This window comes from Channa argus, chromosome 17 (assembly GCF_033026475.1).
Source record: "Channa argus isolate prfri chromosome 17, Channa argus male v1.0, whole genome shotgun sequence".
In the NCBI taxonomy this organism is placed as follows: Eukaryota; Metazoa; Chordata; class Actinopteri; order Anabantiformes; family Channidae; genus Channa; species Channa argus.
The window spans coordinates 21,203,235-21,222,612 of NC_090213.1; the positions used below are offsets into that span (position 1 = coordinate 21,203,235).

Here is a 19,378-nt window from a genome sequence, read left to right on the forward strand (position 1 = left end):
GGAAAAACAATTTAAATGTCACAAAAAAGTGTTTGCACAGCTGAAATAAAAAGGTATATTAATAAAAACACAATGCAAGAAAGTCCATTAGAAACAGTCTTGTCAATAATTAAACATACTTAAACATCACTCACTGCATCAGATCTGCAGTGTGGAGATACTGTAATTTATATGAAAAAACATAGATAGAATCCAACACTCTTTCTTTATGGTCTTCTGTTTGAAATTTGACCAGTATCCTTTTAATCATGTCATGTCAGTGTGTTTTCTTCATTGGGGTAATGGTGTCTGAGTGCAGAATTAGCACTGCCAGCTGTTTATTGCATTGGATGGTACTGTTCGAATGTAAGCGTGGTATCCTTTTACTGCAGTACTTGTCAAAATGACCTAAACGTTTAAGGAGGATTAGACTTGTAGGGTAGAAAGTAAGGAGCACCTACAGAAAAAACTTTGGAAGGAAGCCAAATTCATGGGAAACCCAAAGCAGTGCTGCAGAGAGACATTGGAGCAGGCTTGGAGACAGCATGGTAAGCAAGTAACGGACTTACCAAAATAAATATTAGAACTGCTGAAAGATGTGATCAGTAGAAATCCATTCAAACCCCTTCAAAGAATTGGAATTTCTGCAGGATTACATTACAAAACAGTGAGGGCTGTTTGGACAGTTCTGGCTGTCTTATCATGTATGCATGTACAAACAAGTGGGTAAGCGTGTCCACACACTTTCTCAAGCACATTCAAACACACAAAACCTCAGTGGCGGCTCTAAGTGTAATGCAGGAGCAGATAAATGTAGTTAATAAGTTTAGGTTTAAGGGAAGCACCCAGCTTCATCTGCCCTATGTGTGGTTGGCCTGGGTGGCTTCACTCTTTTATTTAAATTTATTTTGAACCATTTTATTGTTTGTTTTTTCAGGAAGGAGTCATGTATATTGTGATGGCTGTTGTTGGAGCTGTTTTGAAGCAAAAAATATACCATTCACATTTTGTAAGTGTTCCACTCTTTATTCCACTATATAGGTTGCTTGTACCATCTCATATACAGGTGCGAGGCCAAAGGGGGGACCTGGATGGGCACTGGCAACCCCCAAAATCTGATTGGCTATCCCAGGTGTCACACCTGTCAGAGTGACAAGGTGGTGGGTACCTGCTGTATAACTTACAGCACAAGGAGAAATGAACAAATCTGAGTCTAAAACTACTCACGATCATTACAAATAAATTATTTATTTACTATTATGTACATTTATATATTTTGTCACAACAGAGTTTTGTAGCAGTTAGAACCAGGCAGATAATCTCTGCACAGGATAGACTTTTACATCTGATTGTATTTACTTAGTTGAAAAATTTTAAAATTGGTACCCAAAGCATTTAACACTGCTTCTCATCCACCTATTCACACACACACACACACACACACTGGAGCAACTAAGCTAAAGTGCAGTTTCTTGCTCGAGGCACTTCGATCTATTAACCTATTAATATAGAGTTTACTTCCAAAGGTTTTTAAGTTTAAAACCTTGTGCTAAGGGTCATTTTCTAAATCTACCACCCTGTTTTGAGGCTGTGCCCCAGTCTGGCCACACCAATAAAAAGATTCTAGATCCACCTCTGCTCATACAACACACAGTACTGTTTGCTGAACTAGTGTCCCCACATTGGGAGGCAGCTGTCTTTTGAAATATAACATAATGTTTGTGGTTTTCCTTTATTCATTTCTTTGCCACATTCAAAGCTGGATCATTCTGCTCGGATCCATCCATCCCAGCCCTTTACATACATTGCATACAAAGGCACACACTCCCCCAAGATAACCCCATGTCTCTTTTGGTCATTTTTCCCCCTGCTGTATTCTGTATTTTTCAGGACGGCAAAATTCCATTGAAGCTTGGAACTAGCTGCATCCTACAGCCTCTAAGAGCTACGTGTCAGCTGAGAAGGTGACGCACATGTAAATCATAGTAAAAGACAAAAACAAAATTATGTAGTACTTTCAAGAAAGGTCACAGTATGATCTTGATATTGCTTGAGTCTGTAATTATGTATTGTAAATTAATTGTAAATTAATGAATAGTAAATTATGTAATTCCATGTTTCCATGTTAACATATTTCAACGAATGATGCTCATTACAACTGTATTTTATTTGCAGTAGGAAGTTAGCATGTCCCTAGTTTCTTCAACCAATGAGACTTTTCAACTGGCATTAGGATCACTTCAGAAATAAGCTCTGGGACAAATAGAAGTTTAAGATAAGTACATGTTCTGTTCGGTAAGATAATCTTCACATATAACCACCACTTTTGGGATTTTCTAAAGCTTTAATACAATGGACAGAAGTAAAAAAGCTATTGTTAGTCTATGAACAAGCTACACCACAGAAGTCTTTCTTCTTATAGTGACCTAATTGTGAGTTATAAACTAAACAAGGCTGGAAAGATGGATTAGTGAGTAAGTGAGTCCCACATGAAGACATTTAATGTTCCCGACAACCTCTCAAAGTGTCATTTAGCAACTTGTTAGCGACTACCTTTTTAAGACAAGTAAAAGTTAAAAAAGATCCTGTTTTGGATATTTACTGTGAATTTTATGTCAGAGAATGTACATGAAATGAACACGAAACTCTCGACCTTGTGTTAACTAAACATTATTTCAGGCATTTATCCAAAAACACATAGGTTTAGTGCAAAAACGCAAACTGATTTCCAGGTTTTAGGACTCATTCCGATAGGACGCTAATAGATTTTTAGCTTATGAAAAGAAACCTTTAATTAGAAGATAAAGGCCTAAAACAGATCTACAGTACCATGGGAACATATACAGACTGGAAAAAAAAGTGTATTAAAAATCTTACCTTTTTTATTAAATATAAAAGTCAACTCAGTCAGGTGGGAATTTGACTAAAATGCTCATACACTGTATGGCCCGAAGTCAAACTAGACTGAAAACTGAATAAAAGTTTTGTTAACATTTATTAATGACAACAGGAAGACTAATATGTCAAGCATTTGCCTCTAAAGATTCCTTTGAGAAAGACAAATAGTTGACGATTAATATTAAGGCTGTAATCGACTAAAACTCTTGGATTTCTGTTCCAAATATCAAAACTTTAAAAGAGCATAACATGAACATCTAGGATTTGAGAAATGATAACAAAAACTACAAAGGACAACTTCTATAGAGATTGTATTATATTTCCAAAAATATATGTACAGTCTATTACAAAGGTTACAAAGCAAAAAGAATTGTTTATGTAACAAGAAATTGTCTAGTTTAAACGATCCTGCATTTCTGCTGTTGGGGAAAATATTTTTGACCAGTGAATCATCTCAATACTTTCATCACAGAAAAATAAATAATAAATTGACCATTTGTATTACTGTACAACCAACTAAAAGGTAAAATAAAGACAGAGTCAACGGAAAGATGGAGATCCTACCAGAGTCTTTGGTCCTAAATGAGAAATTATGTACAACTGAAATCTTGTGGGTGACAGTAATTCATCTGTGAGATAGAAAAATATAGTGCATTTTCAATGTATTCAGAGCTTTCTACTGAGTAATATGTGTAAAAAACAATATAAATAAAATGTACAAGTTTTACACTTAGAACATATACAAAGATTCCCTCAGATCCCGGCTCTTTCGGACACAGTCGAGATGCTGCACTCTTTGGAAGTATCCACCACTTCGCCAAAGAATCATTTCCAAATGTGAAACCACAAGATTTAAAAAATAACTTCTTAAAATTCTGAGCTGTTCCTGATTCCATCCAACTCTCTGCATCCTGCCATCTTCTGTTGTTGTTTTTTGTCTTTTTTATTAATTTTGTATTTTTGTGTTTTGTTGAAATAAAGCCACAAAAAAAAAAAAAATTAAATAAACTGTCCCGAGTCGAACAACCTGAAGTTCAAAATGTGTATGAGGTGAGCTGAAAGACAGTAAAGTGACTTTGTTGCTGAATCTTACAGGTGATGTTGAGTTGATTGTACCCTGGCCTCAAAATGCTGTTTCCCTACCACTGAAAGAATGCAAAAAAAAAAAAGGGAGGTGGGGGTTAGAAGCATACCCTGGGGTGTGAGGGGCCTGGTTTTAAAATCAGAGCAGGGAGCAGAGGGGTGGGTGAGAGAGTACTGCCTGTGAACTGGGGAGTTTTGTGCTGACTGAATGACTTTATGCCGGTATTCAATTCAAAGGTCTGGCCAGGGCCCAATGCTGAGCTGTGCTGTATGGATAAAGAGAGGGAGTGTGTGTTTGTGTGTGTGAGAGAGAGAGAGACACACACAGGGGCTCAAAGCTGGTCAGGGCAGATTCCTGGTGTCTCTTTGCAAAGGTGAGTCTTAAAAGTGAAATGGATCTGTCCACACTAATCTGATTAGTGTGGACGTGTATGTTTCCAGTGTGTAAAAACACTATGTATCCTAACATGTGAGGGTTATTTTCTATCCATGCTTCCTACCAAACTGTACACCAATGAGTCTAGAACCAACCCATTCATTTGAAAATGTTTCCGTATTTCAATTCTGTACATATGCACTGATCGGGTGTGAAAATTGAGTTGGACAGTAGAGCACTCGGACTAATCTGGAGCTACACAGCCTCACACACAGCAAGCTGTGTCAGTCATGGCCAGGGATGGATTATTAAATGGGCTCACAGGCCACCAGAGGTCAAGAGGCCCCAGGCACGTGCTTCTTTGTGAATTTGTTTGAAATTTAGAAAGAACTCAGATGCAAGACAACAAATGACTAAAAAGACCAAAGACAACCAAAGGTTGATGCACATGACCGAACATTGACCCAAAATGACCATAAACACACACTCTAAACAGTAACAAAAATAATTTGGACAGGAATCCTGAACGTCTCTAGACTTCACCGAGGGGATCTGCATGTGAGAATGTCTGAGTCAGACAGCCCAGACATTACTTCAAGTTTCAAGAGCCCCCTGATATGGAAGCATGGGTAATGGGTGTAAGGCTGTGTGTGGATGTAGGATTTAAAATGAGCGAATGGGCCTGCTGATGTTTCTATAAGGTGAATGCTACGTGTTCTTCTTCTTTTGTTTTTTGACTCGCACGGCTTTTTTATGTGCTGTAAACAAAACACTGTGCTTACTGCAGCAAACGTTTTCTATCATGTTGCATCCTCTGTCGAGGCACCGCCCCCCAATGGAATCAGTATACACATATAAGGTACACCATTAAAACCAGCAAGTGGTATTAATTCTGCAGCTGATCAGTGTCCACTTCTATGAACAGACATATGCTGTTATCAAGTCTTTCATCACAGAAAAATCATAAAAGTGTGAAAGCTGTAATAAACTGAAATGACACCTGGTTCCGTAATCAGTCGTGTCAAGCTGAGCTGACACATCTCAATCATACTACTTGGATAAGAAGAGGGAGACAGTGCTTGAGACAAGTTTCAATGGAAACAATCCAAATAAGTATAAAACTGTTATCTCAACCTGCTCAATAAAATGTTTAACAGCCTAATTAAATAAAAAATGGGCCGTTCGGGCAAAAAGCACTGTTGTTGGTAAGATGGGAACATTTAATCTCCCCTTGTTTTTATTAGAAAAGGACAAAAAACTCTGACTCTAGCAACTGGCATCACTTTTAAAGGTCAAGATGACAAACCTCACAGTGACATGTAACAACCAGCTTGTTGTTGTCATTAATGATTTCCTTGGAAACTGGGCTCTGTACTTAGCCAAAGATGGTGAGGTGAAAAAAAACATAGCAGTTTTACATAGTCTCAGCTGTTCAGTCTCTGTGATCGCCTTTAAAAATAATGCAGACTTTTGAGGGATTTTTGTGTTTGCGTTGTCAGACATTTTAGACCGAAATTAGTGGAAGAAGTATTTGGAAGATTAATTGACAATTTAGAGCATTACATTAAAATGGTTCCCATTTTTAAAGTCTGTCTTAAAATAACAGTCAGGTGTTCATATGAACATTGAAAGAGGTCTGACTTGGTGCTGTAATCATTGCTCCTGTTAATACATGCCACAAACATTGCTTCAGTGGAACAGTTGTTGGCCAAACTCCATAGTGCCTGTTCACTGCTTCATGCAGTTCTGTATTCAAATGTGTATCTGAAGCTAAAATGTGCAGTTTATTGAATCAAAGTCTTTTTTTATTGTAAAATGAAAATTTGGAAGATGTTTAGACATATATACACCATATACTGTTCCTGTCTCTCAGCTTATCTTTTTTTTGTTCTTTCCTTTGTGAGGTTGCCATTTGGTCATTTTGCCTTTTTCCCAGATGCCCTTTCATATAGAATTCTCTCAAATTTTGGCAGAGCTGTGACCGGCATGCAGAATGCACTGCCCACGAACCATCGACCCTGCAGCTGAAGGGCAACCACTGTACCAATAGAGACACTGTCTATGCTCTTTTCAGATACATGTTTTAATTAATTTTTGGATGAATGTAGATTGTTTTGAGGCCTGTATTAGTTAAACTTGTTTCATTGCTCACAGGAACACATGACCGTTGCTTTAAGACTCAATGGTAAAAATTGGTAACTTAAATTGGTAAATTGGAGACTTTGAAAAGAAAGTGAAAGTCATCTACTGGTGTTGGTGCTATCAGTCAGCTCAAGGTTGATTTCCCGATGTTTTTATCTGTGGATCTGAGATGAAAATGATATTTTGGAGAATAAAACTTTATCTCTCAGGTTACAGCGGCAATAAAAGATCTAATGGTTTTCTTCTTTGAATACCACCTCTCCTTACACGACAGCTCAATAACTGCATTTCTTATCAAAGAATACTGCACTAAAACATACTCGACATGAAAACTTTCTGTCTTTTTTGCATTTGAAGTAGAGACAGATGGCACCAAATAGGATGATTGGCTTTTAGCACATCTTCTGCAAAACGCCTCGCCGTCTCTGTTCTCCATACAAAGCTGTATGGAAGAAAAGAGGAGCAATCTTAAGAGACACTTTAATGCATGTTCCATTACATTTACGCCTGTGAGGGATGAGTAGCGGAGACGCATGAATAAACAAGGGAGTCATGGCTGCCTACAGAGCCGGGGTGGTGGGATTTAACATCACAATGTGCATCTGATTTAGGCTCCATCATTTGGTCCTGCATTTTCATACCCAAGCCCTGAAGGGGCTTTTTGATTTCTGGGCGGCGCGTTGGTGTCACAAGATGATGTCAGCATGGCTAATTGGCACCTTTCTACTGTTTTTGTTAGTGCCTCTTTCATCTCTGCAGCCACTCAGTCTAACATTTCCATGCCATGTTACATTTTCATCAAATGTTAAGCATATCATAGATGCAAAATCTTACACCATTACTTCATTTGAAGACTTGGCACTGCAGTTTCTCAGAGCACTTTTGAAAACGTTTTTAGGTCGAAGAAGTACATTCCTTTTCTTTCGTTTCCTTCCGGTGGTGACTAAATCTTTCCAAAGACTAATGACAGCACACACATGCCTAGCACCTTTAAAAGCTCAGGTGAGGACCATTTCTACCTGGTAATTATTGCTCTGTTTTGTCCATCTCTTCTTTGCTGAACGTGTCACTTGTGGCATTACTCCGTGTCTGTGAACTGATGTTCACCTGTTCAAGTTCCAGATAGAAAAGACATCACACTACAAGGAAAAAAATAAAAAATAGAGAGCTTGTCCACTCACTAAAAGAACTGCAGAAAGCATTGCAATTGAAATGCCTAAAATTGCAATTCTAACTCATTTAAGGCAGTATTACATTTACACTCTTCTTGAATCCACCCCTAAAAATGTATTTGCAGCTGACCAATACCATACCATACAAACACTGTGTGCAACATTTTAGGCAGAATGATGGCAAAACAATATGCGGTGGCCTCAATTTCAATACAATCTTTCAATAGTGCTAAAACATTCTACTTAATAACCAAATAACTCATCCTGTGTTTCCTGCAGTGAACACTAAGACAAAGGATATTGCTACTCTGATACAAAAGTCTGGTGATTCAAATAACAATTCACGTCCTGCTTCTCCTCAGTGTTGCACTCTTCAGAAAAAAATCCTTAAAAAAAGTGAAAGGTCAAAACATGTCAAAAACTCTGTCAGGCTCCAAACAAGCATGTGAGGGTTTTTCATTCAATAGCACATGAAGGATAACACTGCAAACAGTTCAAACAGTCCAGCATGTGTCAGCACAAAAAGTACCTGTGAATCTGCAGCTAAATAGTTCCCTCCGTGTTTGGATAAAAGAGAGTTTACCCTGTTGTCAAGTCCAAATAGAAGAGAATAAAAGAATAGCTGTATGCAAGTTATTTGTTCTTCTTAAAGAAAATCCATAGCCACGGTGTGCACTTAAATCATTCATTAAGTTAAAGAAATGTAAGCATCAATTCCTCTCAATTGCTCCATTTGATATGTGGTTGAGTTCATAAGCGCTTCTAAAAAAAAGGAAAAAAAAAGTCTTGTCCAGGTAGTTTCATTTTTTGTTGCTGTTTTTGCCCTTTTCCTCTCTTTAGTGCTCTCTGAAGAGGCGGAGTGCATCCTTCTCTGAGGAACAAAGGAATGATTTCACCCCCAGACACAGCCGGAAGAGTCAGACATGACAGATGTCAGTTTACTTTGATGGTTATCCCGGTTACATCCCGGGCGCCGCTCCAGATAAGTCCTGTTTTAGTTTTTGCCTTGCTCGGGGGAGCCCATCGCAGTCTGTCACACTTGAACACCCGTGCCATGGAGATGCAGCATCTGGGCTCTCATAGTCTGTATGCTGCTCATGATCTTTTTCTGATGGCCCACCAGTGTGATTCCCAAGCTCATCACGTCCCTGGAAGACAGGACAACCCATCAATCAATGCACCAGACCACAGTATGGGACAAACCAAGTGAGAGTTAGAGCCTTAAGCCTTTAATTATTATTGATGTGAGTAAGGGGTAGAAAAAAATGCATGCAAAAACTGCAGGGATATGTATCAATATCAATAATAACCATCAATTCCAAGCAAACTATGATCTCAAGTGGTCTAACATTTCATCTGCATCTGTATCTGTATGCTTGGAAAGTTTTCTTGACTGGGGGATGAATTGCAGATACTGGTATTGGCATTTTGTCCAATACTGGGCTTGTGTACTTTTATTCATCCTCATAATACATCTCCGATACCACACCCAATACCTCTGGGGTGGAAAATGTCTTTAGATGGTTTAGAGCTTTTTTAAGATAACTGATGACGACAAAAGCAAAGCGGAATGAAAATTGTGCTCTGCTAATGACTTGTGTTCCAGTTATTAGCAGTCATTCTCATATTTGTCAAGATTATTTTAAACTTGTTTAATATTTGCAAGTGCCATCAGTGGCAATAAATTTCACTTTGTTGTACAAACTTATTCTACCTTTATATTCTTCTGCAGACTCTACAGTCTGTTGTCCACACCTCACTATCCAGGATCTCACTACTAGATCCCAACTCTCTGCTTTGTCTGTCTTTGTTCTTTTCATTTGGTTCTTTTCAGCAAAGGTTGCTCTGTTTATAAAACCCCAGTCACTGCTATATTTGTTTTGGCAGAAGAACTTGCATTCTCACAGCGTTTGCAGGTTTGTCTACATTAGACGTCCAGTCGCTCCTTCCAGAAACTAGATTTCTGTGACAGTTAGTGGAAACAGGTTGGTATTGGCAAGTACTCAAATGCAAATACTTGAACTCAATCTGGAAAAAAGTTGTATCAGGACATTTCTAAGTTGAATCCTTGAACATTTTGTGAAGATGGATATTGACATCTGATCATCACTGGATGTTCTAAAAAACAGCTCAAGGCCAAGCCACAGTCTGGGCTCGAGTTCACTTATTCATGTGTTTTCAACTAGTGAGATTAAAAAAAGGAACAAATAAAGCCAAGAGTTTGCACAAGTTCATGCAGTTTAACATGGGGATACACTTCATAAACATTAATATGGAATGTGGGAGAACTTATTAAGGAATTTAAGAAATATTTTCCAAGTAACATGTAATCCACATATAGTAATTACAGGAAAAATGGTTTGGATAATCCTCTGAGCAAACAAGAAACGAGGAAGTTGAAACATTGCTGTCACAAAGCCTTTTATCACTGCAATTAGGACTGTTTCAGACTGATGTTTGAACAGGCATCTGGTCAGCACCTCTGACAGGTTTCAAGTTTGAATCTTTGACAAACCTCACTGAAAAACATTCTGGGAAAATTACTGTTTTCTTTTCTTTGAGCAGCTACAGATTGTTTTAAATTCCTAAAGCTGTAAAAACATAGGCTGTGTAAAACAACATGAGATGGTGAGTTTCAGAAATTACTGTATGCTAATTAGTATAGCACAAAATCAGAGCCATATCATTTTATGGCTTTATTTTTTAACAGAAACAGCAATTTTGGTTTCAGTTCCACATTTACATATTTTCTATTTGGGCTACGCTACTTGATACTTCCTGCTGAGTATTACTTTAACTGTGAAGCAGGAAAGGGATGATTTATCCATTTTGATACCCTGAAAGTGAAACAGTTCTATAAAACAGTACCAAATTTAACTGATGATTCGCACAACTAAAGGCCGGAAAATCATACCTCATTAGAAGAAATGTATGAATAAATGTACATTATCTGATATAAAGACACTCACAGTAACAGAGCCATGGATTTAACTGTGTATAATTTGGAATTAGTCCTGTGCAAACATAGACTAAATTCATCCAAACAACATTTATGCATGGAGGAAGTGCTGAGTTTGCATTAGCAGCAAATTAAATTAGGTGATAACAAACAGGTAGGCTTATGACTACAATATGAATAAATTACAGAAGTAAAACTTAGAAAATAAAAATAAAGAGATGTTTGTGTTCTGCAGGTTAGATTATAAAAACAGACCATTGGAAATGTAGGGTGATTTATGAAAACTCATAAATCTTATGGGTTGGCAGTCATTCAAATCTCAACCTGAAGGCAAAATGCAAAACCTGATGACTCCTGTTAGGTGTTAGTGTACATTGAGATCACAGCCTATACATGGCTGGTGTTAATGTTCTCTACTGATGCTTAACCCCTTTACGGATTCAAGTCTACTCACTCAATTGACATCCTAGCCACAGATTCCAGGGAACTATAGCCAGCTGCTGTGAAGTTGTCTCTGTATCGCTCCATCTTGATGGCTTCCAGCCACTCTCCCACTGAGCGGAAAGCGGTGAAGTCTGGTGTGCTCTGATCTAACAGTGGACTAATTGGTCTGTGGGATGAGCACAGAAAGATGTTTATGTCTTATGTGAAAAGGAAATGTTCTGCTGAAAACACAATCAAGCAGGAGATGAGACAAAGCGATGGCATCCAGCGGTGCAGAAAATTGCAAGAAGGGGCAAGAACTAGCTGAACAGAGGCTTCAATCAATACAAAATCCACAAACAGATGCAGCATGTCAGGTTACTGCCTCTGAAAAATATTATTGCCAATATATTTTCAATGTGAACACATTCCCCACACACAGTCTATATAATAAAGTGCTCTTTAACCAGCTGTAACCTCTGACTCTCAATCTTACCTCGGGAAAGTAAGTTCTGACTGCAAACAGAATTCATTTGACAAACGTCAGAGCAAGGTCTAGAGTCCCCACTGCACTCCGAAGTAGCAGGACTCATTATAGAGATTGATTTAAAAGCCCTCCTATTGACCATAAAGCCATGGAAGCTGCTTTGGGATATTGATCCCCTAGGATTTATCTTTCATCTGTGAACTACAGAAGCTAAATCATCCACTGGACACTTTGGATCATCCCCTAATGCGCTAAACTTAAAGTTAGAATGCTTTATTGTATAAGGCAACATTCTAAAGAAATGAATGATTTGGGGTTTTGCTTCCTGACCTTGTACATGTTCCCACTGGAGTTTTCAAGGTGTTAGGGTTACGGATCATCTTATCAAGGATGCCAACTATCTGATCGAATTTTGGACGTTCGGCTCTGTCTTTCTGCCAGCAGTCCAGCATTAGCTGATGGAGGCCTGGAGGACAGTCCATGGGAGCTGGAAGACGGTATCCCTCCTCTATCGCCTTTATGACCTAGAGAATGCAGAACACATGGATTATTAGTATACACATTTAGTACAACCCTAACCCTAAAACCTTAAATATCAACCTTTTATTTCACCCAACCTCTACCCAAACCCCTTTCGGATCACCTCAATCTTAAATAATTGAGTATCAGCCTTTAAGTTTCACCTCAGCGTAACCCCCTGTCTTTTGATATTGGCCCCAAAAGCTTTAGTATCAGCGTTTATAACCACCTAAAACCCCACAATCATTAAACCTTTAGTTTTGAATGATTTACAAAAATACTATTTTCCTTAGGCCTCTATGCAGCTTCAGCTCTATGTGAAAAGCTTCATTTTTGCCTACATCTTCTACAGAGTCCACTCTGTCCTGATTGGGCTAATATGGCCCGAGCACAGCAGGGACCTATAGAAATAATATGTATTTATAGTCTTTGGGTATATGGTTCACTTATGGGCTGATGATGGTCAGATACGGTTTAGGAAGATGTTCATATGGGTAACATCTGGGGAGCCACTGGAAAGTTTGCCACATAGCAGAAAAGGTTTTGTTTTTGTTTGATTCTTTGGAATGACACCTATCATCACAACAATGAAGTTACTAAACTAAAATATAGAAAAAGCAGAATATGGCCTCTTTAATCAATTCATGGCTACCTGAATAATTGTGTGAGAATTATGTAAATGAAAGTAGCTACGCTGAGTGTTGCTGCTCAGATACTGTCATTTCCAAACTCCATTCTTTTTACCAAATGAGTACTCAGATCCTTCTACATCTGCCTCGGCTAGAGCTAGTAATCTCCAATTTTGTTTGTGAAGCCTGTCTGCAAAGAACACAGCCTGAAGGACACTGTCCAATTCGTGTTTTATATCCAAGTCAATTTTACTAATCACAGAGAAAACTTCCCGGCCTGTGAAAACTGCTATATACAGGAAGGATGTTTGTCTAGTCGGAAAAAAATCAGTCAAATAACAACACTCAGGCATTTGAGCTTGAGACTTCCAGAGGAGACATGGAAGTTGAGAGACATGACTCTTTAACCAGCAGGGAGGTTTTAACTGATGATTCTATAAAATGACACCATGGGAAACGGAGGAAGTGTGGGATCCAGCAATATTTGAATGTGACCCACTTAGTTGATTAAAAGATTTTGACTTTTTTTATTGTCTGTATGTTCAGTTCTTAATGGAAAAGCTTCATTTGATTCAGTAGCTTCTTTGATAAGATCAAAGGTTTTCAATTTGTTTCTAAATGTGTAGGCATACGAGCAAATACGGAGCACAAATCTCCCATTTGCTCTATTTATCTAGAAAACTAATTTGTCTTAGAATCTGAGTGTAAATGGACCTAAAGTGTCAGCTACAAGAGTTCAAAGCACAAAATAACTGCTTCCATAGTGGGTAGAAATACTGTGATACTGTGGAAGTTAATTTGATGGTCAGGCTGTGTAATTCTTTAAGAAAAATCCCACCTTTTCTATAATTTACTGATCCTGAAAAGGGTAGAAATACTTTTATTTTGCCTCAGCTCGAACACTGCTGCTCTGCTCTCATTACGCTCAGTCGCTAAATCATCTTTTGCTGCTAAATGCTGCAGCTAGGCTTTTAAGCAACTCCTTAGGAGACTGGATCATATCATATTACACCAACTTGGGTCTCTCCTAAGGTTCGACTGTGATTCTTAATAGTACCCTTAAAGGTTATTTAGGGTCAAGCTTCTGGATACATGGTGGAGTTAGAGTGTGTGGTAGTATTTCATTGAGATTCATTCTCTCAATTGTTCTTATGTCTAAACAAAGGCGCCATAAATGTATTCAGCTCTGCTAAATAATAAAAAAGATCTTTTTACAGAGCATTTAAACCTAATCTACTGTCACTCTGCATCATGCATGCAGTTTAGCACAGAGTTCATTAAAAGTCAATGCCGTGAGAACAGCAGGTGCAGTGGGCATTTTGATTTGGCCCCCTAGCTCCCTTTCCTTTTTAATGTGTATAAGGGATTCTCTACGTTTCTGCATATATTCATCAGCTATTCCTGTCAGGGCTGCTCAGACAAGAATGAGTCATGGAGAGAGAAGGTGTCAAAACACTGAAACTGTTGCTAAAAATGCAAATAATGTTCTTCCTGCATCCCTAGAGGATGTTTGCTGACGTCTTGACAAAGCGCAAAAATTTCTGACATTGATGTCTGTCAAGTAGCAGAGTGACAAGATAACCACATACGGCACTTTAATGCCCAGACATCTTGTTTAGCATTTTTAACATCTGATTGTTCAATCAGCAGGCCTCTGCTGTGTAGTGCCAAAGAATATTAATCATGTTTAGCCTTGATGCTGTGGGAGCTAAATACCAGGCGCCATATACAAATCTTAAGACCAGATCTCACTCGCCTTCTATCATCAATCAGAATGTGTCAAGTGTCCGACAATAAGAAAAAAGCTTCAACTGGTCTGGCGCAGTTGGACTCCCACAGTAGGAGTTGACAGGAAAGAAGGCAACAGCACTCAGCAAACTGCGGGTGACTCAATCTTTATAGCAATCTGTGACATTTCTGAAAAGTGTGGGACTTAATAAGAAGCAAATGTGTTGTTTGAGGAAGAAAAGTATGAGTAAGAGTTTACTTGATGATAAGTGATCATCTTGATTATGATGATTGGCCGTTTTTCCCTCATCTCGCTCATAAATATTCACAATTCAAATAAGTTTCATTCTGCACCTTTATGATACATTCTCTTATGTTATTACAGAATCTAATAGAGCCTTGAAACCTCCAAACTCCCTGTCAGCTCTGGTGCACTGAGTTTCATAACATCAGCAGTGAGGTGGGAGAAAATTCTACCACATGAAAAAGTACAGTACGGCTGTTTACACAGTGTGTGTATTTTTATTTCTTTTTCTGTTTTTGCATTGTTACGAGAGCAATAGTCCTTTTCCTTTTTGTTTGACCGTATTGTAGTCTAATAAAGTTTAACTGAATTCAAGTAATACTTATTCTGACATTTCATCATGGTTATTATTTTATTATTTATGCAAGTAGAGCCTGATGTTGTTGACTCAGATTTTCTACATAGATCTTTGCACTTCACCCTTAATGCATTTTAAATGAGAAGGCAGCGGTGTTTCTGGATCTTGTTTTTACAGTATATATTTTTTGCATGGCCGAGTTATACCAACATTTGTGGATACAGCATAAACTGTGTTCCTTGACAACAGTTTTTACAAGTTTGATTTCCTCTAAAGAATCGGATCTGTCTTTAATGCAGTGGCTCCTGAGGGCCTGGAAATCTCACCGCTTGTGTACAGAGAGGATATTTTAATGATATCAAGAACCAATAGATCATAAAATCCCCTTATTTGTTGCAATTTTACATTGAGAAATGTTATTCTCAAGGCACAGAACAAGTGTCTTTTTCAGTAATGAACCTAACCCATACTCATTTTTATTAGTCTTTTGTTGCCTCTGTCCCAACTTTTGAGACAAGCTGTTGGAATTGCAGTTAATGTGTGGCATTTTAATGTGTTAATAAACAATCAAAATCCACGTTTTACCATTTGAAATGCTTTATTTATACTATTTACAATCAAATTAGGTATTAAATGTTTCAAATTTTGCATTTTGCATTTTATATAATCTCCCAATATTTCTTGAGAATTAAGTTTTGTACATTTGTGTTTTTTTCTTCTGTACAAGACAGATGTAAACCGATTCCCTATCTTGCAGCAAATTATTGTGTTATGTATTTCATTTTATACGTATGAAAACACCTTGAAGCACTGCTTATTTAATTACTCTGTAGGCTTGTCTCATTAAGTTGAAAAAAAGGTGGTGTGTGTCTTTATGTTTAGCACTTTGTTCAAGTTGTTTGCTGTATGATAACATCATTTCTTATTACCATAAGTCATTATATGAAGAAGAAGAGGTTTCAATCCAGAGCATTCTGCACGCCAAGTGCTTTCCACTCTCATTATTTAAATTAACAGCATCATCAAATCCATGTTCTTGGGACTTTTTTATTTGGGATATATTTATGCTTGTCCCATTTCAGGACTGTTTCTCCTTCAAATCCTTCAAAACTACATGAATCTAGCAAGAGTTCTTGAACTCATTAAGTCCAAGGTTACAGTACCAGCTGCACTGTTCTCATGAGATCCAGCAAAAAAACCCTCAGAGTTAGATTTTCGTGATTTCTCTGATTTTCAGCTGTGATTTTCTTTGTTTTAGTCGGATGACATCAGTAAATATAATTAGGGATGAATCTGGGAAAATTGTTTCAATTTATGCCTCTTGTAGAGCATTTGTTGTTACCTACAGCAGGTCTCTGTTTACATGCAGATTGAAAGGACCACATTACCTCCACAGTAATACCACTGTTTACACCGGTTTGTTATTAGCAAGCAATACATTAGGCACAGCTTAAACGATGGATCCATCATTTTTTATACTTAATAATGCTGCACCCAGTATCCATTTGTATAACTGATAAATCTTAGTACGTTTTTTCATTTTATAATCAGGTAGTAACTCACATCTTGATTAGACATGTCCCAGTAAGGCCGTTCCCCATAGGACATGACCTCCCACATGACAATGCCGTAACTCCACACATCGCTTGCAGAGGTGAATTTACGATACTGGATGGCTTCTGGCGCAGTCCATCGGACGGGTATTTTGCCCCCCTGTTCAGTAAAATGGAGGTCAGTGGCTTTTGTAAAGATTATATCCTGACTTTTTTGATAAAACATAATTTAAAGAAAAAGTTTTACAATTACACACAGATTTAAAAAACACACACAAAAAAAAATTGAAGCAAAAATCCTATATATATATATATATATATATATATATATATATATATATATATATATATATAAAATATAATATGTTTGAATGCTCTTAAGGCCAATTAGAATGTATTAATAAAAACAAGAAATATTCTCTTGAAAGAATTTATTGCCAACTGAAAATCTTTCACAGCTACATCTTAATGGGTTATTGTGATCTCTCATTAAATAAATTTTGATGTCTTGGACTAGTATTTCTGTTTTTATGTATGTCTTGCTATTTGTTGTAATGGAAGGAAGTGTGTAAAGTGCCTTTTGCTTTGTTTTCGCTATGAGTAACAGTAAACTCAGAATTCTGACAAACAAAGTTAAATAAATAAATAAATAAAGTCAGAATTCAAATCATATTTATTTATAATACTATTTAAAATAGTATATTTACTGTTTATGCATGCTTTTGGTCAGCCTTTAGCCTTTAGAAAACATAGCTATCCAAACATGCTTAAGGTGTTTCTTCAAAATCGTAAAGACTACTTGGGTGTATCCCTGTACTTCTGCTCTATTTTCATGCACTGGCTGTGACTTCATTAGTGAATTCAGACAGGACTCCGGGTGGAGAGAGCAAGCCTTTTAATTGACTCACAGTTGTTGTGTAGAAAGCCTCGGGATCGTCGTCTATCACCCTTGACAGGCCGAAGTCAGACACTTTACATACAAGATTGCTGTTGACAAGGATGTTTCGTGCAGCCAGATCTCGATGGACATATCCCATGTCGGATAGATATCTCATTCCCGCTGCTATGCCCCGCAGCATCCCCACCAACTGGATGACTGTGAACTGACCATCGTGTTTCTGCGCAGCACAGAGAAACACAGGCAGGTCAGCTATCTTCACTGACCATGAGGGAAATATAGGTCACACCACTGCAGCAGTTCTGGCACAAGATTTATAATATTTATGCAGTGCACAGATTCTGTTGTAGACTCCCTGCTCTTTGGGAAACTTTTGAGAAATTGTAAAGTTACAAAAGATGCAGTTTGAGCCTCCTGTGTTTTGAAGGTGATACTCACCCTGAGGAAGGCATCTAATGAGCCATTCTCCATGTACTCAATGACAATCATGACCGGTTTTCCTGGAGAAAAAACAATTGACAAAAAAAGAACATGATTAATTGATGCCAAAATGTTGTTTGCTTACACAACGCTTCACAATAAATGTCTATGCCGAAACTGCTTCCAAGTTATTTTTAGCTGCCTGTTTCATTGGCTTTTAATTAAAAGTTACCATCTGCTCCTTTTATTACAGTGTCTAAATGAGAAAATGTTAAATAGGGAGTGTGACTAATTTAATCAGATATAATGTCATTCTAACTATGACACTTTTACCTCTCAAAGCTAAATCTTGATCTGATGATCAGGGATTGATTTGTCTCATGGCATCAACATACCGCACAATACCGCGTTGGTCAAATTTGTGGTGACTGAACATATTTGCAAAGTGGCACAGAATTTACAGGGATTTGTTGAAGATAAAGTTGAATTGTTGAGATCGCAACGTCATGAAATCCGGGACGGTCCGATGTGATTGTCTTTGACTTTAAAATGAGCTGAAATTAGCTCATAGATTACAAAAAAGAATGCTGTCTATGTTGTCTTTGTCTCTTTAGAATCCAAAAGTTGTCCTCTTTAGGTGTGTTTACCTCGTGTCACTACTCCTTCCAAACGGACAACATTAGGATGATCGAACTGTCCCATAATGCTGGCCTCGCACAAGAAGTCCCGTCTCTGCTTCTCTGTGTAGCCCACTTTTAAGGTCTTGATGGCGACCGACACATCTCGTTTACCTGGCAGCTTAAGCCGGCCGCTGCACACCTCTCCAAACTCTCCTGTGAGGAATGGTACCATTTGTGAGTGAGGAGTTTATGTGCGGCAAAAACATAAAAAATAAAAAAATAAAATATCAAGCACAATGACAAATTTATTACTGTATTTTGAGACAAAGCAGCTGTGCTGTGGTGGAATACAAATTGGACAGCGACATCTTGTTATACTCAGGGGAGTGTAACCAAGACCTATAATAAGACATGCTGGAGATGCATAGATACTGTCATTGACCGCCTCTGTAAAACCCATGTGGTAGCAATTTTTCAGCTGCAGGAATCTCTGTGACTGCGACTACCAGATGCAACCCACACATTAATTGCAATGAACTTTTTTCGCCTCCTCACAATTGCACTGTCAATATATAATGCATAAAGCTGTGTCCCTACTCAAGGTGTAAATATTTGGCTGTCAGTGTGATATATGAGAGCATGAAGTAACTAAACCACAAGAGCTGAGAGACACAGGGTGGGCTCACCTGCTCCAATAACCCGCTCGATTTTAATGCAGGAGGCATCCAGCTCTTTGGCAAATTGATGGACGGCCCTGTTTGGGTCTTCGTACGTCTCAGGGTCAATGTAGGTTTTGGTGCCTGGAAATTTGACTGTAGAAAGGTAAGAGGATTACTGTTATGATTAAATATGCACACTGTGCACCAGCAGGCACTTGACAGGCATACGAT

The 19,378-nt window shown here is 38.0% G+C and overlaps 1 protein-coding gene across 7 annotated transcripts in view; it reads right to left on the reverse strand.

Moving 5' to 3' along the window:
• Positions 1 to 1,207: 1,207 nt before the first annotated feature.
• Positions 1,208 to 19,378, reverse strand: part of epha7 (eph receptor A7) — a 93,699-nt gene continuing 75,528 nt past the window's right edge. For 2 of the 7 annotated variants that reach the window (XM_067481951.1, XM_067481953.1), the window contains exons 10-17: positions 19,175 to 19,288; positions 18,516 to 18,701; positions 17,887 to 17,948; positions 17,459 to 17,668; positions 16,561 to 16,710; positions 11,850 to 12,043; positions 11,064 to 11,219; positions 1,208 to 8,798 (exon numbers count right to left, since the gene is read on the reverse strand). In XM_067481951.1, the coding sequence (XP_067338052.1) occupies positions 8,684 to 8,798; positions 11,064 to 11,219; positions 11,850 to 12,043; positions 16,561 to 16,710; positions 17,459 to 17,668; positions 17,887 to 17,948; positions 18,516 to 18,701; positions 19,175 to 19,288 (1,187 nt within the window). In that variant the 3' untranslated portion in view covers positions 1,208 to 8,683. Of the gene's footprint in view, positions 8,799 to 11,063; positions 11,220 to 11,849; positions 12,044 to 16,560; positions 16,711 to 17,458; positions 17,669 to 17,886; positions 17,949 to 18,515; positions 18,702 to 19,174; positions 19,301 to 19,378 lie in introns of those variants that run through there. The other 5 variants (XM_067481950.1, XM_067481952.1, XR_010911229.1 and 2 more) reach the window with 3 other exon arrangements.